The sequence below is a fragment of the Cyprinodon variegatus genome, unplaced genomic scaffold (assembly GCF_000732505.1).
Source record: "Cyprinodon variegatus isolate N-32 unplaced genomic scaffold, C_variegatus-1.0 Scaffold66, whole genome shotgun sequence".
Taxonomy (NCBI): Eukaryota; Metazoa; Chordata; class Actinopteri; order Cyprinodontiformes; family Cyprinodontidae; genus Cyprinodon; species Cyprinodon variegatus.
The window spans coordinates 795,700-815,892 of record NW_015150519.1 but is presented as its reverse complement, the minus strand read 5'-3'; the positions used below and the strand labels follow the sequence as shown (position 1 = coordinate 815,892).

The window sequence follows — 20,193 nt, the reverse complement described above, 5'->3', positions numbered from 1 at the left end:
AATAGCAATCTGAAATTCCACAGTGAACAGTAAAACTATAAACAGTTAAAGGTGCAAGTATTACTGTAAGTTTTAATAAAAATGTGGATCGGATCGGGACAAGCCTAATTCATACATCATGAACAGGAAGTAGAACCACTGTTTATGCCACAAAGAACACTCTAACATGGATGGGATATAATGCCCAACTCAGAGTTCCAGGATAATAGAGTCAAGAACCTAGAAAATGTCCATCTGTCTCAGCCGTCATTGATCAGTTTAAATGTCGCCTTCCAGCAGGTTGTCAGTGATTGACGAGTCGTCCTTCCTGTCTCACTCCGACATTAGCTACGATTGCACTGATGACGATGTGGTAAGATCCACACCTTTATATTGGCAGGACAGTCCATCTAAGTTAGTGAGGGGACATTTCTCTTCATGTTTCAGGACTTGAACACAACTCTGATCAAACCTCTGAGGTCTCGAGCCAGAGAGCGTAGGGTGAGTCTAAAGTGGGTTTTTGGAGATAACAGTAATTATATTCTTCACATGGATTGGACAGAACACTTTCTGATCCTTTCTAGCATCAGTTTTTCTGTGTTCACTTGATTGAAAGGATGCGTCCTTTCCCCCTGGTCTTCAATCCGTCTTCTTATGATGTTAACTTACCAGATCCCTGATTGATCAGTATAATGAACTTGGCTTCTCTAAGCCTCTTGTCTTTAATGTTGTTGCTTCTTGTTGGTTCTGTGAAGCGGTCTTCCATGGGCCCAGTGATTGGTGGCCCCGTTGGGAAGCGTAGCAGAAGTGGAAATGTCTCTGCTGAGCTTCTGGACAGAAATACTGTTGAGAAGGTAAGGAGAACACCTAAATGGTTGTTTTGTTTTTTCTAAATAAAGTTAGAACATTGACACCAAAAGACCAGAAACTACATTTTTGTTAAAACAAACAGAGTCACCTCTTGGGACGGATGATGATCTTAGAATAAATCATAGATTAGTCCTGATTCTAAGACATGCTATAGAAAGGAAAGAAGAAAGAGCAGAGAGATTAATAAGTTATGGGTAATATTATGGTCTGCAGAGCTTCCATTCAAACTGATAATGACGACCCAAATACCATGCTAACAAAGTTAAGTTCTCAGCTGGACTAGTGGAGACATGGCGAGGTTTGGTGCTAAAAATCAAAAATCCTCACCAAAGCATTCATAGGAGATAAACAACGATCTTAAAATATTGTATAAATAAATAAATGTCAACAGAAATGAGGGAACTGGGAAGCAGGAGATGGGATGGATTGTAGATTACTTTAGGAAAACTGAAGGCAATTCCCATTCATATTTAGAAATATTAAGCAGGAAACTGCTGGTTCTGACTGATCTGAGGCCTGTGTTCCTCTCAGGAGGTGGAAACCATTGTGAAGGCATCCGTGACAACTCCTGATGCAGGGCAACAGATCCACATGGTTCTGGAATTTACACAGGAGACCCCTGATAAAGCAGTTCGATCAATCACCCAGGAGTGTGCCGTCTCAGTAGGAGGAGGGGGAAGAGAAGGAGGAGGTGAGTTTTCTTATTACAGCTGAGTGAAATTTTTAGACATTTAGGAAGTGACTTATCTACCAGAACCTCTATTTTAACCTGACTCATACTGGGTTGGGGGAGTTAAACTGCATTTAGACTCTATTATATAGCAGAACATGGAGTGTGGAACCACAGTACAGGCCAGAATACACTGGTTGCATACGACTTTTTAATATCCGATCCGATTTTTTTTCTCCATTTCAAAATGACAGCATAGAGAGGCTCCAAATATGTAGGGTGAGCAGATCTGCGCAGATTTTTTTCACTTCTGTCTCTGTGCTATAATGCATTTAAACAATTCCCACATTTGACTTGGACAGATTATGAAAAGTTATTTTTTTAAAAGCACATTCTTTAAAGCAAAGTCCAACATAATGAGTCTGTGCAGCCCCTTAAACTATAACAGATGGAGAATGTTCATATATTAAAAAACAATGAGATCTACATCTAAAGAAAAGAAAACGCAGCAATAAACGCCGGAGGACAGTTTATATGTTGACTGAGGCAGAGAGGTGATTCTCAAATAGAGATCAGGGAAGTTTATCCAAGTTTTTCTTTCTTGTTTTTTTTTTTTTCTTAGTTTTTTTTATAGAGTTGAGTGAGAGATTCACCTAGCTTACCTGCTTTGTCTGCCTCTCGCTATTTTGTTTTTGTGAACCTTATAGAGGATAATTTTTTTCGTTATATAATTTGTTTCTCTTCTTTAAGTTTTTTTTTTTTTTTTTTTTGAGATCGATAAACTGTGTTTTCTGTGCCTCAATGTTTTTGCGAGACTCAAGAGGATCACTACTTTATCCTTTTCCATTCTTCTAAACTCCTGTCATTGGTAAAGTATTATTTTTTTTTAATGTATCATTCATTGTTTTGGCACGAGTCTGTCTAACTTACTATAGCTATAGATCTGTGCGACTCCAAAACGGATTATTTCCCCGTGTGATGAACAGATTTTATTTTGTAACTTCCCCTAATGTCAATGTGTTTTCCTTTGTAACTGCGTCTCTCTCTCTCTGCCTGTCAGACCCATGAAATTGCCACTGAATTGCTCCATAGTCTGACTGAAATAGACCTGGGATCTATCTCAGTCGGACCTACGCAGCCCCCTTGCATAAAATTGTGTCGGGTGACCATCCCCATTGACTTTCAATGAGCACTGAACACCACAGCCTTGTCCGACACGATTTTCTGTTGAACAGGACGCAAAATCGGTTTTGGTATTTTCTGGCCTTGAACCTGTACCACTGAAAATGACCTCGACTCGTCTGAACAACCTACTTAGATAGAAGATTTTAAACTGGATTGAAAAAGCTCACAGGGAGCCCCACAGCTACAGTCTGAGCCGACCAGCCAGCAGCAAAGGCAGGCTGGACGATAACTGCTGACACGTCGGTGCCAGACCCACCTCCACCCCAGGGCAACAGCCAATTCTAAGCCCTAGATACCTAACCCCTATGCAGTGCTGAAACTTCCTTCCGGATGGCGGTTTTTTTTTTTCCCCAGGATTTTTTGATTTTTTTTTTTTTCTTTTACAGTAATAACATTGAGGTCTGGTATAATATCTATAAAGCAGGGCAGTCTGGGGGCATGAAGTGCATGTCTGAAACGCATCAGTATTGCAGCAGCCAAATGGAATCTGCAAAACAGGCATTGAAGAATAATGAAGACGAGCTTCAGACTTAACCATATATGTTTCTTAATAGTGATGGAAAGCAGCTTTTGTCCAACTGAACCTTTACTCATCTCCTCAGACCAAACCTCTTTTTGGAGTTCCAACAACGACATGTTGGTGGAACTTGAAGCTCCTCTGGAGGAAAGAGACTTTCCCACCGTTGAACCTCAGAATACTTTAAGACATGTATTTGTGTCTAAAACGGTACACGGCTCTTACCAGATCCAATTTGAGACCCTGGATCTAATGTTCTTTGAGTAACTGATGGTGTCCTTTCAGGTGATCCGGCCAGAGACCTGCGCTCCATGTGGAAAGAGGATTCGTTTTGGAAAAATGGCTGTAAAGTGTAGGAACTGTCAGCTGGTAGCTCATTCAGAATGCAAACAGAAGTTCCCAAACGGCTGCTCATCCCCCAGTGCTCGGATAGGAAGTGGAGCTCAGATGGTACCTCTTGCTTGTCTGACTGTTAAAACACCATTAGTAAGATGTACGAAACAAATTCACCTCCAGGTCCCTGTTGGGCTGAAAGGGATAGGATCCTGGTTTTACCTTAGGGAAATCTATGGAAGATTATTCCTGCCAAACACCAAGAGCATACATTTATTTTACAGCAGGATGTCCTATGCTTGCACTCGAAACTTGTAATGCTAACATTCAAAACTTCTCTTCTCCATCAAGTCTTTGTTTCTGCAGCCAGATCTAATGCTCGTTGCACTGATATTTTCTCCTCTCATTTACTTCCTTCTCCTCGCGTGCAAACCAGTCTCGGCTGGAGTCAGAGATGCACTCGCTTGTGGGGTTTTTTTCGCTCTCAGACTTGAGTCAGATCGTCACCTAGCGACCTTTCCAGCCAATAGAATGACAGCCTCAGAAAGGATGCGCTCGTTTTCTTCTACCAAGTTTTGCTGTAACTGCTTACTAATAATAAAATAGCTGTACAATATCAATTCTTATTAGATTAGAAGCTGAAAACAAAAACCGTTAGAAAAAACATGTAACATTTATAAGGGTTGAATAAAACAATCGACAATGAAGAGTCACCTAATTTTCTATTGGAGGCAAAAACGGCATCTGCCCTGACTAGCATACTATGAAGAGGGAATTTTTTATTCATCCCAGGCCTGAAGAAAGTTAAACTCAAAGACGCCAGTAAGTAGCCTACTTTTATCAAGGCTAAAATGGTTTATAAATCTGTAAATTTTTTTCTACAAGTTCATATATTTGGTCTATCAAGACCATTGCACACAACTGGGTTAGAAGAAAACATTTGAGAAGAGAATTTTATAAGTTAAAAAAATATAAAGCTGGCTTCTCCATTATTAAACCGGTACATTACTGTTTTTTTAGGTTTGACACCATATTGGAGCATGCGAAACACAGATTTGCCTTCAAAAAGCCTCAGAAGGGCAAGTTTTATTTACAAAAATTAAACCTGTACATGAAATTATGTTTTTGACTTTATAAAGTTCTTTTTATAATGTTTTTTGTTGTTGGTATTCATAATAGTATACTGGTCCATAACTTAATATACGTTTGATTGGTTTTTTGTATAGATCTATTTTGAGTTCATAGCCCTCCCTGGAGGAAACTCCACCAGCTGCCACTGGCTTGGACTGAGGAACAGCATCAGAACACAAGCATAACCAACTAATAGGATTGTAGCTCTGACTGTTCGATGTTCTGCTCTGTTTAGGACTCCTTGGAGGCTTTTGCTCCATTGACTCATCCCAAAATTCCTCAGCTCATCGTAGACTGCGTGGCTGAGATTGAGAGAAGGGGCTTGCAAGAGGTGAGACTAACCCTTCCCGCCAGATTTGGGCTCAATCCCAATACCTCAAATCTGTTAGGACACTTAAGCCACTGAGGAAGTGTGTCCACAGTCGCCCTAATAAATGCTATATGAAGTTAGGAAATAGCTAGTTACCAGGAAGCAGTATGATTCCTTGAATCAATTCATGTACATATGGATGTTCTGACATTCCTAGCTTCTGCTAGAAGCTATAAGTTTACCCAAGATGCTTTCTGTGCTTTCAAATGTTTTAGGGTTTATAAGAGTGAGAAAGCCCTCAGGGTCGAGGTTCAGCAGCACCACCTATTGGCTTGCTTATTAATGCCAACTGAACTTGTCTGGAGGTGTTCAGCCAAACAAAAAGCAGCAGTTCAGAACTTCTAGTAAGCAGGCTGGGTGGTGCTGGTGTTGCACAGACTATGTTTCACTACCCATGTGTGCGTTCTTGAGGAATTGTTTTCCATTTACTTTACTTGCATCATTTGTTTATGATTCCAGGATATTATTTTAGATCTGCCTTAAATTGCTGGTGCTGCAGTTAAATTCTGAGGCATGCAATAATTTGATTGTATATTGGCTGAAATGCCAGTGTTGAAATTCAGTATATTTTACCTTTTTATTAGTATGAGAAGTGTTTTAATTATTTAATGTAGTTGTTTATTCACTGGGGGGTTTTTTAATCAATGTTTCACTTGAGTAATGAACATGGTATTGTGTAGTACGGCATCTTTGCCATTATGTTGAAGTATTAGTTTCCACATAAGTTGGTGATATTACTGTTTAAACTTAGAAATAATATGGCTGCTTATTTTGAATGTTTATTGATTTAATTTTTGAATAATGTGCCAAGCATTTTTGTGATATTTGATATTACTGCCTTTCTTTTCAGACCACACACACAGACCTCCATTACACATGTACCAGGTAGAACTGTATTGTAAAGCCCAGCAATCTGCATTAAAAAGGAAACCCAAATCTCTCTCCCAAAGGGCCTTCATTCTCTGACCTGAGTCATAGTCTATAATCTGCCACAGCAATCCTGTTTTCCAGAGTCTCGCCCGTCTTATATGAGAGCGCTTCAGCCATTTGTAACATTTGTGTACCATTCGATTTTGGTCTCTCTTCTCCAAAAGGTTGCAGTCCCAATTCAGCAAATTGAACTCATAAGTGTGTCAGCTACATAATGATATTGAACCTGAAGGCTTTCTAAATTCTTTCCTACTCGGTATAGTGTTCTTAATGTTGATAGCACAGTAGTTGAGGGATAGGAACTGTTCATCTCTCCTTAATTTGGAAGGTAAATAAGAGGGTAAATAAGATGTTTTGCCAATGAAATGAGTATATTTGCTCCTAAAATAATGATTAGATAACATTAACCTGAAATAAGACAATGCAATAGTTTTTTTCTTATTTGAAATATAAATTGTCTTGGTACATTGGCAAAGTGTCTCACTTACCTCCTCAATTTAATAAAAATACACTTATTTTAACAGAAAATTACTTATTAAGGTTTCCAATTTGTGCAGTGTGTTCTTTTACTCTGGCAACCCTGATCCACCATAGAAGTACCTTAGCTATTTTTTTCTGCCTGTTTGTCTATAATGTCCATCCTTAGAAAGGTCTGTATCGGGTTCCTGGAGGGGAACGTCCTTTGAGGGATCTTAGAGAGCAGATCCGTCGGGGGAAACCATCTCTAATGCTTCATAAAGTCCACGACATCCATGTAGTATGTGGGCTCTTGAAGGACTTCTTGAGGAGACTGAAGGAACCATTAATCACCTTCAGGCTACATCAGACCTTCATGGAAGCTTCAGGTAGTAGAACAATGTCCCTCCTTGTGGCTTAATTGGCTTCAGTGATCAAGTGAAAGAAATTGTTTGTCCTCTAGAAATGGATGAGGACAATGGTTCTGCTGTCCTGTATCGGGCCATATCAGAGCTACCAAAGGTCAATAGAGACACCCTGGCTTTCATCATGATTCACCTACACAAGTAAGAACCATCAGCTGATGTGAGGTTCTAAAGACAGAATCTGGGACTCAGCTTCATCAGGCTGCTGTCATTTAAAATGTACTGAACCATCCTGTTCTTGCATATCAGGGTGATGAGGAGTCCTCACTGTCAGATGGACAAAAAAAACATAGGCAGAGTGTTTGGACCTGCCATTGTGGGTCACAGCATGCCTGAACCATCTCCATCAACCATTTTGAGAGATTCTGCCGTCCAGCCAAAGGTCTGTTTTGCTATTAGTCTTGGTTTTGAGCCTGTTCCCTCAGGCTATGTTCACACCGCACATGATTTGAGCAGCAGAAGCATCTGGTTTACAATTAAATTTTATGGCTGATGCACATCAAACGCATTAAAAATATCATGCAGAGCATCTCGACCAGCAGGAGCAGTGCATCTTAATGTCATCAGAGCAGCTGAAGCTGCGCCCCGTGATTCTGAGCAGCTTAGGCGAGAGTCGCGCTTTACAAGCAGCAAACATTGGAGTTGGAAAAATTTAACTTTTGCTGCTAGACGCACCAGAACAACTAATCAGAGAAGCTGATCTAGAAGCTGGCATTGGGACGTGCGGCAGATGCAGAGAGCTATGATCACACCATTGAAATGTTTTTTTTAATGCTTAGATTAACTTAAAATGTTGAAACTCCTGTCAAAATATAATTGCTTTTATTATTCTGGTGCCTGCAGTTTTTACTACATCCCTGAAAAACGCTAACATCTACTTCCATTCGCCACCAACAATAGGGGGGAACCCCTAAGAGGCGACCTGGCCTGAGGCAGCTGCTGCTAGGGATTCCCAGTGACAGCGCACCGCTGGGATGTTGGGGTCTGTGTGGCTCCGACAGAGAAATAATATTTTAAGGCAGGATCATAATTTTGATGAACTTACTACAAAGATGAAGTTTTGAGGTAGACTTTCTCACTTAAAAACATATATAAACTACTTTTTACCTGCTGATCACAGCAAATATAGCAAAGCCCCTGTCTTCCATTGAACACAAGAGCAACAGAAGCATCAAATGCATCTGGACACACTTTAGTGGCCACGCTTCCAGAGCATCGAAGATTCTTTTGAGGCACGTCTGACCTTAATAAGTACAAGCATCAAAATTGAAGCCGCAGGAGCATCTTTGCTGCTCAAATGGTGTTCATTGTGATTGTAGCATTAGTGAGACTGGATCATATGATTGATAATGTCCTCAGGTTGTCTGCTTCCTACTATCCCTTCCCGAGGATTACTGGAGAAAAATCCTCACCATGGAAGCGGACCAGAACCCATCTGCATCCTCTTCCAGTAAGATCACTTGATCTGTTGAGTTCAGTTGGTTTAACATGTCACTAATTGTCTTTTTTGCTCCAGTTGTTACCATCCAGTTGAAGCTCTAATCTGATTCCTTACAGGTCGTTTCTTTCAGCCACTGACCTCTCCAGAAATAAACAACTTAAACAAAATCACGAGTCCTGGATCTCTGCGTGGAAGAATCAAACACATGGGGAACGCCTCCAGCAGCAAGTAAGACCTCAGTAGTCCACAGGCCTCATGTACAAAACAATCTGAAATTCTAAAATGTGTGATGCATGAATATACTATAAATTTGTACAACTAAATATACATGTCACTGCACAGTTTGTCATATATCTCAATTAGCACGGAATAGACTGCGGCTGTAGATGGATTATACCCGCTCTGTCCCTAGAAAGAGACCTTTATCTAACAAAGACACACAACAGATCCCAGACAGAAACTCCTGAGTTTCTTTCCACCTTCAGCATCCAAACAAACAGTGCTGACAGCTTGCAGAGAAAGTGGCCTGCCTGCAGATGTAGGCAGCCCAAAGTGAAGCTATATCGGCAGGTTGAGGTTTGAATCATGTTACGGTTTCTAGGTCAAAGTGATGGAACCACTGCCTGTCCCAGAGCAGCAGGAACACTCAGCCTCCATGTTTGTCTGTACCTATGTTTTGTGCTTGACCGAAGCAGCTTAATAAACTCAAAGAAGCAATTTTGTGGGAGTGGTAGCTGTTTGCATGTGTGGCCATGTTTTTGCAACATTGCGTGGTCAATTTCCCATAAATATGCTACATTTTGGGGACTTAAAGGTACTTGTGGTGACCAATGATTGCTCCCCATGAGGAGAATATCCCTTCTTGGGGTGGGTGTTAGGTTTAGGACTAAGGTGGGAAATGAGCAGTGGTCGATGGAATACTCAACAGTACTACTTGAGTAAATGTATTGATACTCGTAGTCAAATCTTACTCAGCTACACGTAAAGTTACTGGGTCAAACATCTAAAGTTGAATCTATTAACAAAAAGAAAACTATAAATAAAAATAAAAATTTGTATAATGGCCACAAGATATTGGAAAACCCCCAAACCATCGGTTTGCTTGTTGGTTGATATATTTTAAGATGTTTAGATCTGAAGGGTTCTTTCAGTGTTCTCATTGACTTTGTTTGGTTTCATTTCAGAGATGGACAGACACTAGGAAGTAGATTCTTTACTTCACCCAACTAACCAACATTGAAGCTCCGACCCGATCCTTCAGCTCCACATCTGCTATTTGGATTTTTTTTTTTTTTTTATGCAATGAATTTTCTGTTAAATAAAATAAATAATTATAGATAAAGTGTATGTGAAATAAAAGTGCATTTTGCAGATTATTTGGTTTTCTTCATCGCAGCCTTATGGTTTCTTGGAGATATTTACAGAGGTTTCAGCTTCTGTTTGGGAGGCTAACCTCAGCATCACTGATTGGAACAGTTCAGAAATTGATGCTGCCCTTAGGGATTCTTTAATGGTATGCAGCGCTAACATGAAACTGCTCTTCTTTCAGAAAACCATCTTGATGAAATATAACACTAAGGCTTTGTTGGTGCCTATCAAACCTTCCTCAGCGTGTAACCTGCCTTAGTAGGCTTTCTATTGACTTTTTTCTACATCTAATTAAGCGAAATGGAATATATATATATATATATATTGGATTTGTTAAATCTTTATTCCTAAACTTTTGCATTAATTGAATTTTAATTGAATTTAACAAAGAAATAAAGAGCTTAAACTCCACAATGCACTAATCATAGGCAAAGCTTGCTTTTTGTTTTTATCTATAAAAAAGCCTTCACCTCAATGTTCGCTGTGACCTACAGATTGTATAATCTGGCTTGTGAGAAAGTGACAAGCTGATGTTTTTGCGGGTAACTTTACTGGAACAAGACATGGTTCCTGCTTTATCATTTATGTCAACAAAGCTTTAAATGAAAACATTGCATAGATGATTGCAGGTTATGTTGGATCATATCCAGCTTTTGAATGTTTCAACTTGTATTTTTGCACAAAAACGGAGCATAGACATGAAGCAATGCAGTCAATTTCAGTTTATTTATAATGGTTAAAAAGATTAGCCTTCAAGGAAAATTAGCAGGTTGCAATAACTTATTAACCTGCAGTAGTCACCCCTCTTGATGACCATGCCAGTAGAGTAGAGTTTATCTAAATATATATACATATATATATATATATATATATATATATATATATATATATATATTAAAAGAACCAAACAAACTTAAAGATGATCCTGATCTACAATTTTATTGAGTAACAGGTGTTCTCTGTAATGTTCAGGGGACATTCAGACTTCTGCATCTGTTGACAGGTATGGTGGTTCAAGGTTCATGAGCAAGGTATTTTAATTTGTATCAGAGTTAATTTTTTAGAATTATTAATATATATATATATATATATATATCACAATCTACATTTTACTCACTTATAATTTAGTACATTTTGATTTATCATAACATTTTTAGTTGTGTGTTCTTTGAATTACTAATGTGTTATCATTTTCTTTAATGGGAGGGAATGGAAACTTTTAAGCACAACTTGATGTTCAGGGAAAGATGCAGCCTGCGTGTTTTCTTCGACTTCTTTGTTATTTAATTCTAAAGTTTATAGAAGCAGACTGAAATAACATTAGAATTAAGATCAATGTACTTATTTACTTACAAGTCATACTGGTAAAAATGTGTGCTGTTAAAATGGATTTGGACTTTCTGTAGAGGAATGATAACGAAATTCCAGATTTCCTTAGAATTATGTTTTGTCATGATTTTAGTGCTGATGGCTGGCTTGATTGCTCGTTTCCTTCACTTGTCTAGCTATGTCCTGTTCCTCATCAAATCCACCTGTTCCGGTTTCCAATTTAAGCTCCCTGTTTCCCAGTCAACAGTGGCAGATTATTTTTGAGCTTTTGATAAAGAGATTATCTGATCCTGACCTCTTTTTTGCTTTTGGACGTCTGAGCCTGCTTCCCCCTGTCTTGTTAGTTTTGCCTGCCTGTCTACGGTCTCCTGTCAGCTCTGCAGCCTTCCACGTCTGGAACTCTCTGGCAGCACCTACTGCTTCTGTTCAGCTGACCACCTAGAACCATCCACGTTCTTTAGATGTTGAACTGAACTGTTAAACCAGGCTAGTGACTTTTGTGTACATAATCCTCCTCCGTCTGATATCGCAGTCACTAATCTGTGTTTCTCACCAACAGAGCTCCAGTCATAGACGCCCTAGTCGCTAAAATTGCGGATCCACAGCCCGCTCTTGTATTAAAATAAGCGCCTTTAAATATTTAGCTGTCTGTTTTGCCTGAATTCTGGGTCTGCATTCTGAGCATATAACATGTCTTTCCTGAGTCATTGATGGGTACCCCAAAGAAAAGCATGTAGCCGTGATTATTTTCTAGGTTAAGAAATTTACAAAATGAGAGGGTTTTTTGTAAAGAAGCTTGCAAGGAGCTAAAAAAAAAAGATCAGTGCAATCTACTCCTGAGGACATCTCCAGTATCATGCTGCCACCAGTGCAGAGCCAGCTGTTCATTAGCAGCAGTAGGTGTGTGTGTCTGGATACAGTGTAGTAGAGAAGCCACTTCCTCCCAAACACAATATTAAGGGGAGACTTTTCAGAAAGTCCATTGATGGAAGCTGAGGACCTTTAGAAAACAATGCTCCCTGATGCCCCATCCTGTTGTCAGTTTGTCATTTAAAAAAAGAAAGTTCTCAACGAAGAACATGTAAAGGAAACCAAGAGTACTGTTAGGATCCAACAAGGAAGCAATCTGATTGAATCCTTTCCCAAACCTTTGAAATGTTTGAACATCTGAGCATGTTTTAAAAAACCTGCAGCAGAATAACTCATTAGTCAGATGCTTAACATCTAACCAAATGTAATTTGATATTTTCATATCATTCTTTATTTCTTTTTCTTATTTTCAGTTTCACAAGTTAACTCAAAGTTTTGTGCAGCCTGCAAGTCAAGGAGCCCTGGAGGTGGTTTTCCTTGTTTCTTTGTTGGTGTTAAGATTCACTGCTGAGCTGTAAAATATAACTGAAGGGTGGATAATAGAGTCCCCGTGTCTTCTCTTTCTTCACCACCAGCTGTTTATTCCCACACTGTTCTGTAATGTCTCTCTGTAAATGATTCATGCTGATACCAGAATCAACAGGGAACCTTTAAGAGCTTTCAGTCTGAACCTTTAGCTGTTATGTTATTTAGCCTTTCAGAGTGAAAACACAGACTTCTCTGCTGTCGGCATGGCAAGTCTGCTCAGCATCACGGTCCTGCTGGTCGTGGCCTCTTGTGGGTTCTGTGAAGAGAAGGTTTTTCTGGAGCGAGCAGGAAAGGCCTTTAACAGCAGACAGTACAGATCTGTGCTGACTGTGAACAATGGAGAGAAGTTTGGAGAATGGACCTGGCCAGAGATGTGTCCTGACAACTTTTTTGCTGTTGGATTCAGTGTCAGGGTAACAAAACAGCGTTTACAAGATTTTTTCATTATTAAATTAAAATGGCAATATAATATATGAAAGTCCAGCTTAATCTAAACCAAGCATTTTATAAAAGATATTGATCCTTGTACTTCCAGAAAAAGAAAAATTCAGCTTTTTACCAACAACCAATGTGTCCAGACAACATAAATATTCATTCAAACCAAAATCTGCTTTGACCTAAACATAATTTCTTCAGCTGCGACCAAATACCATGGATACACTGTTCCTCTTTCTGGGAACTGGTTTCTGTTTCCACAGGTGGAGAGCAACCAGTACGGGGGAGATGACACTGCTCTGAACGGGATCCGCCTCATCTGCTCCCAAGATGAGAGCCGCAGCTTCTTGTACTACGTAGAGTCCCACACTGGACAGTGAGCAATTTCTTTAGAACTCTACTTGATTTAATGTGACCAGGGCACAAAAATGAAAGTGGCATAATGAAACCAAAAGAAGCACATTTTATTTATAATATAAATGGAAAAGGAACTCCAGCATTATTATATTATATTTTAATAATTATATTATCAACCATATTTGATAAAACACTTTAATTTGATAAGTAAAAAAGCTCTTTGAAGCAAGGACCACAAGAACTACAAAGCAAGGGACTAAAAAGTTTCAGTGGTCGTTCATCAGGTCTGTATATAAGTGAGTGATTGAGAAATGGAGTCAGAATATTTATTGTACTTCAAAAAGCAGGAAATGTTTGCTAAATGCATTTCTATATAAGGTTGAAGGTCCAGAACAGCTAGGAAGAAATCTTTCTTGAATTTGAACAGAACCGTTAACAACATTAATAAAACAAGTTTATATGATTGCTTCATATAGGCCTATCAAGTTTTGATTTTTTTAATGAGAACAATTTTAGATAATAAGATTAAATATAGCCATGATTTAGATGTTTAGAACTGTGACTGGAAAATGCAGATAAAAATTCAATGTGATTGTCTAAATGGAAGATGCATTTAACTAATTCTTGTCTTTGGATGTGAAAAATGTTGGGTTAATTTAGCCCATTTTTATTGTGCTTACTTTTATTTCAAAAAGCCAGTGTTGGGGTTTTAAAGATAAATAGTTTATTGTTTAGAAAGATCAATAGGAGACTGGTGATCCAAATGTTTAGGGATTTATAAAATTACACATTTCTTAAAATTTGGACTTGCTTTTCTAAATGTAAGTTCCTCCATTTAATAACTTTCTGTCCAGTTTTGGTGAGTGGTCCCATCCTCAGTACTGTCCCAGCGGGGTGCTGACATCCTTCCAGATCCGCGTGGAGCCTCATCAGGGTATACTGGGAGATGACACGACAGTTAACAATATCAAGTTCCGCTGCAGCAGCAACCCCACGCTGGAGGCACCCGGCATGACCTGGGGTGAGTACGGCTTCTGGAGTGAGGACTGCACCAATGGAGGAATCTGTGGCATAGAGACCAAGATGGAAGAATACCAGTGGGCTCTGGACGACTCCTCTCTGAATGATGTCCGGTTCTTCTGCTGTGACAAATCTCAGCAGGTGTGTTTAAAGGAGGCTGCCCCATAACCCTAAAACTCATCTGCACATTTTAGAATTGCCAGGGTTATTTCTGGTTTACTGGAGTCATTGCACTTCTATTGTTTTCCAGTTTAAGAATGTGAACTCATTCCTTGGTCACATTCACATGTTTATTTATTCATAATTGTACCACAAGTGTTATTGCAAAGATCCTTGTTAGAGCTATAAAGGTGATCTAATATTAGGACACCAAGGAAACTTTAAACACACTTTATTGCTATTATTTGTTGGAAATTAGTTTAGAAAAAAGTGCACAAATCATCATTAGCAAAATAGCACAGTGAAATATGGATGCTCCCTAACCAATTATTTATGTTTTTTTGCTTATTCTAACACAGAAGTTTTACCAGATTAACATGCAGGTTTTAAACTTTTAAAGCCTTAAAAAAAGGTGGGCTTTAAAAGTTTTTGGATTGATCTAAATAAAGTCTGAACATAAATCCAATTAAGCTGCTGTGACAAGATCTTAAAAGTATTGTTTGTGCATGAAAACCCCTGAAATGAGCCTGAAAAAAAAGAAAATACTGAAAAAAAAAAGGATTTGGACCAATATTCCGATAAACAACTCAAATACGATTTAATTGGTAAGTATAGACAGAGTTAAAATAAACCAGGGTGTTCTACATTCTGATTTAATGCACAAAATGTAATGTTTAACTTTTAACCAATGTAATTTGTTTGTGATACTAATGGGCATTTCTGCTATTTCCCAGTGATCAGCTAACTCCAGATCACCTGCGACACCTTCAACACAAAGATCAAGACTAATAAAGAAAAATTTTAGTCGCTATTTTTGTGTCATATTTTCCAAAATATCTGTTTGTTTTTTTTTGTTGCTTTTTTTTTTTACATGATACTATTGTAGAAAAATACATTAGTATCCTGATCTAGCCTCTTTAATTGATCATAATGATAAAAAGCAGGCTACAATATTGTGAACTAATAAGCTCTTCTCCAGGTCAACAGTATGACAGTATTATCACAAACTGTCCAGTGAACCAATGAGTTCTCTGTAAAGTCAGAAGCAGCGGTAGGTGCTGATGTAAGCCTTTTGCTGATCTTCTGCTGCTGCTGCTGCTGAGGTAATTACTAAATGACAAGAGAGTTGGTGTTAATTAATTTACAATTTAAGGCCTGACAGAGGATGATAAGACACCGAATGGAAAACACAGAGGTAATGGTGCTAATTAATCTGTGAGGAGTTAATCGGCTAACAAAGTGTGTGCACAGGGTCGGGGGGGAGAAGTTGAGGATGTTATCTAACCATGAGGTAATGACTTTTCAAAGATTCTGCAAGTCAAGGAAAAGTGATTGTGGTCTTTGACGTACAGCTGCAGTGCCCCTTAGTGGTGATGATAATTGCCCTGATGCTGACCTCATATTAAACTTCCGAGCTCACGGACAGGAGACGGAGGCTTAAGTGCACTTCTTGGCCCTCGTGGAAGAATAAAGATGATAATGTTGCTTGGATAAGAGGTTTTTGAAGGTTATAAATAAGCTGAAGTCTATTCGCTGTTTACTTTTTGCTTAAGAGAAGTAAGAGTCCATAATTGTTGTTAATTTTTGATCAAAACCTGCTTTAAATCAAGAAATGCTTTTTTTTCCAGTCCTGTTGTACTGAATAATGAAAGATGGTAAAGAGAGCATTAAAAAACTCACCTCTCATAAAAAACTAATAAAGGTGAAAATATGAAAAAACAACTTTCAATATAAGCCAACAGCTTGCATCATTAGCCTTTGTTCATTGTTTGATATGTTCCAATGTTTTAATTAGAATAACCCTAATTTGTCTAAATGAATGCTACTAAACATTTAGCAGAACTCTTTCCCTTTCATAAAACATTTGCTCTTCTTATGTCTTTTGATTGCCATTTTATAAGCATATCAATTGAGTAATTTGACAAGATGTCCAATAGGGACAATTTAGGTACTGTAGTCAGAGAAGCCAAACCATATAAATGAAATATTTATATTTTAGTTTTCTATTTTTCCCTAGTGACCAGGGAATCAAAAATGCCTCCTTACATATTACTGAACAATAGTAATGTTACTATGCAATAAAAATAACAATCATTATTGTTCAATAATAGTAGTAGTAATAATATCTACAGTAGCTAATAGGAATGCATAAAACTTACCAAATAAAGATTGATGAAATTTTTTTTGCAAAAGTTTTGTTTATGTTCTTTCCCCTGATCAACATTACAGTATTTTGAAAAATAACTTATAGATTTGAATTTTTTTTTGACAGTCAACGTTTCAATGAGTATTTTCCATTTTATGCTAACCTAAAAAAAACTATAGTTTTAATTCTATTATTTATTTTTCATGTATCAGCACTAATATACTGAAAGTCTAGAGCTGTCACTAGATGGCAGCACTGAATCAAGCAAAAGTCCAAACCAGACAGTCTCACCTGGCAGGAAAATGTATGCAGATGTCTCCAGATCTCTGATTTTAAGTTAGTACCAAGCAGAGAAGCTTAAGCACCAACTCTTACTGGACCTGATGACCCATCTGTGCGCAGAGCCCTACAGAGTTTGTTTTGATTAAAACCCTGCTACTGCCTGAACACTGTAGTCATAAAAATACTTCTTTTTCTTGCAAGTAAATTTCATTATTCAAAGCAACCTGCCCTTAGAAAAGCATTGAATAACATTACCTCTGGGTCTCAGAGTGGAACCATGAAGATGAAATTGCCCAGGGTCATGAGTTTAATATCCCAAACCACAGGCTCATGGTGTTTCTGACCATCTTTTAGCAACTCTCCAGTGGCTCACCGGTCTGCCTAAAGAGGCATTAATGCTTCCTGTAGTGAACAGAATGGCTCTGGTGTTTGGTGTTTTGGTTGGAGGCAAAGCCATCTCCTTAATGACCTTAAACTCCCTTGGGCTCACAGCTCGTGGCTTATAGATCACACCAGCTGTGTTGAATCAACTGTAAATACAATGTAGCTCATAAACACAACAGGGATATTATGATGCGTGTTTGTGTTTTCACGTAAAATATTGATGCATTGGGGTCAGCGCAGGGCCTAAAGGGCATTGTTTTGATGTGAGAGTGGGGAAAATTAGATTGTTGTGTTGTGGAAAAATAACTATTAAGTTGATGTATTCTGAGGTTCAAATGGTAATGAAGGTAATAACCAGATGGAGCAAATCTGAAAGAAATATCTTTTCGCTCAGAGAAAATGATTATTTGGGTTCATAAGTCTAACCTCTCCATTGGAATCGTCTTCTGTTCGTTTGTTCTCGGAGAAATGTGGTTGCCACTTTATCTTATTTTTATGACAATCTCCTGTCCTTGTGCTGGATTATGCATCATTTCAGCCTAAGGCATAAGACTTAAAAAATATGAATGTTATATTTTTTACCTGGAGATTACATGAATCCTAAATGAGCATTTTTTTAGTTTCAAGTGATACAGGCAGAATGATTTCCTCTTAGTTTAGCTCAGGCACCAGGCTACCTGTTAGTGGCAATGCAAGCCAGTGCTATTTGTTTAGTTAAAAAGTTTGTTACTGCTGCTGTGTTACAGGTTTTTAGGGCAAGGCAGTTTAGTACTTAAAAAAGTCATAAACACATCTATCTTAATTAAGTACATATGTCATCTATAATTCTGTAACTTTGTTCTTTTTTTCTTTAGGACCATGGCTAACAATAGAGACCGCCCATCCATCCGTCCATCTATCCATCCTCCCCTGCTTTATCAGTTTCAGGGTCGTATTGGGGCCGGTGCTTGTCTCTGGCAGTCTATGAGTAAGAGGCAGGTTATATCCTGGACAGGTTGCCAGTCTGTCGCAGGGCAACACAGAGACACTCAAAGACACACAACCATGAACATGCACACACAAAGACCTACAGTAAAGACAATTTAGAGAAGCCAATTAACCTTACAGTCATGATTTTGGACTGTGGGAGGAAGCCGGAGTATCTGGAGAGAACCCACACATGCAGGGGAAAACATGCAAACTCCATGCAGAAAGAGCCTGGGCTGGGAACCAAACCCAGAACCTTTTTGCTGCAAGGCAACAGTGCTACCCGTTGCTCCACCAATGCAGCCCCTCTATTTCATTTCCATAAAATAGAAATACATCAAAACATATAACGGTGATGTTTCCAAAAGGTGAAACATAGGGAGAAGGGAGCTCCATGAAAAAACAGTGATAGCAAAGATATACTGTATATTTGAATTTAACAGGTGAAAGATTGACATGCTGCTTGCTCCACAATGAGGGAGGAAGTGGAGAGCTGTTATCTGAAAGCAGTAACTTGGACATCTAACAAACAGGCATCTTGTGAAGGGGTCTAAAAGCAAAAGCTTGTCTTAAAGTCATAGGGAAGTCATATTTAAGCGTCAAATCATTCTAGCTTAAACTTCTATATAAATGTACTCTTTATCAGACTATATTGTCCCAAAAGTTAGAAAATTTCTATTTTTAAAATCTGTGTTTTTTCTTCTCGTTATCTTATCAGCCTTAACACCTAAATTCGGCCAATCATATATCAACGGTCATCTGTGAATCCAACTTTTTCAGTCATAGCACCTTGATTCATATATCGCAGCTAACATATACGCAATGGTAGAAATAAGAATAATTTGTTTAACCATTGAGTTACGTCCCAGTGTTCACGGGGACGGACGTCTGTGTCTTCGGCAAGCGTAGAGCTAACAGAACTTCCAGCGTTGCGAGGTAAGGGCTCAAAAATCTACGGCTGTAAGCCTTCTACACCAAACCAAGCTTCTGCTGTCCTGGCCGCTTTCCTCCTCTAAATAAAAAATGTATGACGGAGGAGACTCATCCACGACCTCCAAAACAAAACTCTCCTCCTCTTGCATGTTTCCACTGTCCATAGCGTTCCTTGACAGTGTCGTTTCTAACTCACCAGTTTAGTGCTACCTGGTTCCAATGTAATTTCCCATTGGGAACCTACTAGCACTAAGTTGCTAACTGGTTAGCAAGATGCTTCCAACAAACTGGCCTCAACCAAACTTGCTTGCGAACCTTCCACCACAACAATCCCACCCCCTTGATAATCAACCATTCACATTCACCTTATTCACTCGTGTAAAGTTGGGCACCACTCTGGAGAATTCGGAAACGCAACCGTTGGAACAGTCGCTTCCCTACGACTTTAGAAAACTGAAATCCAAGGATTGTCCATCCTGCTCAGTCAATAAAATTAACTAAAAATATGTTGAATGTAGAAAGAAACATTTGAGGGAATCCATTTAATTAACACATAAGATGCTCCAAACATTCAGAAAGCCCTTTAGTCAAAAAATATCTTTAAAATGACTATTAGAAATACTAATCAGGTGATCAAGTGCAGGCTAATTATAAGTAGTGAAAGTTTCACTGATAAAGCAGGACCCCCTTGAAAAACTGCAGCTCTGGATGGATGCCCAAAACCTACTTTGAAAAGAAAAAAAATCTCCATTTGTGACCATTTTAGAGGAAACTATAGTCTGCATGAAAAGAGCAGTAACTATTTACAGGGTTTGATTTTTTTAGCATTACGCTATAATTTACTTATTTATGGAAATCTGCAAGGAGATTCAGACTTTTCTGAAGTTGATCAAAGCCAAAGAGATTTTCTCTCAGCCATAATCCTGCATATTAACGATGAACAACGGCTGATCTTACAATTAAAGTGTAACCCCTCTCTGGTCAAAACTGGCTTTTTGTTTGCTTTTCCTTCTGTTTGTAAAAACCCAAACTACAAATAAACCTGACTTTTGCTTCAGAGACAAAAACAAAATGAGGACACACATACACATTAAATATAAATCATTTTA

At 38.6% G+C, this 20,193-nt stretch overlaps 2 protein-coding genes across 2 annotated transcripts in view; both read left to right on the top strand.

The window, feature by feature from the left end:
• LOC107082987 (rac GTPase-activating protein 1-like) overlaps nucleotides 1-9,556 on the top strand; it is a 14,344-nt gene extending 4,788 nt beyond the window's left edge. Inside the window, 13 exon segments of the mRNA XM_015371910.1 lie at nucleotides 277-352; nucleotides 427-480; nucleotides 735-833; nucleotides 1,381-1,540; nucleotides 3,307-3,431; nucleotides 3,507-3,671; nucleotides 4,921-5,016; nucleotides 6,632-6,830; nucleotides 6,905-7,007; nucleotides 7,116-7,248; nucleotides 8,226-8,329; nucleotides 8,422-8,535; nucleotides 9,492-9,556. Of these exon segments, the coding sequence (XP_015227396.1) occupies nucleotides 277-352; nucleotides 427-480; nucleotides 735-833; nucleotides 1,381-1,540; nucleotides 3,307-3,431; nucleotides 3,507-3,671; nucleotides 4,921-5,016; nucleotides 6,632-6,830; nucleotides 6,905-7,007; nucleotides 7,116-7,248; nucleotides 8,226-8,329; nucleotides 8,422-8,535; nucleotides 9,492-9,537 (1,474 nt within the window). The 3' untranslated portion in view covers nucleotides 9,538-9,556.
• Nucleotides 9,557-12,400: 2,844 nt separating this feature from the next.
• Nucleotides 12,401-15,167, top strand: vmo1 (vitelline membrane outer layer 1 homolog (chicken)). Its single transcript, XM_015371877.1, has 4 exons — nucleotides 12,401-12,815; nucleotides 13,101-13,213; nucleotides 14,049-14,355; nucleotides 15,108-15,167. The coding sequence occupies exons 1-4, from the start codon at nucleotides 12,606-12,608 to the stop codon at nucleotides 15,108-15,110; spliced, it is 633 nt and encodes a 210-aa protein (XP_015227363.1). The 5' UTR covers nucleotides 12,401-12,605; the 3' UTR covers nucleotides 15,111-15,167.
• Nucleotides 15,168-20,193: the final 5,026 nt, after the last annotated feature.

Coding starts and splice junctions, on each gene's coding strand:
- vmo1 (XM_015371877.1), top strand. CDS start 12,606: ATGGCAAGTCTGCTCAGCATCACGGTCCTGCTGGTCGTGGCCTCTTGT. Junction 12,816..13,100: donor CTGTTGGATTCAGTGTCAGG/GTAACAAAACAG, acceptor CTGTTTCCACAG/GTGGAGAGCAACCAGTACGG. Junction 13,214..14,048: donor GTAGAGTCCCACACTGGACA/GTGAGCAATTTC, acceptor CTTTCTGTCCAG/TTTTGGTGAGTGGTCCCATC.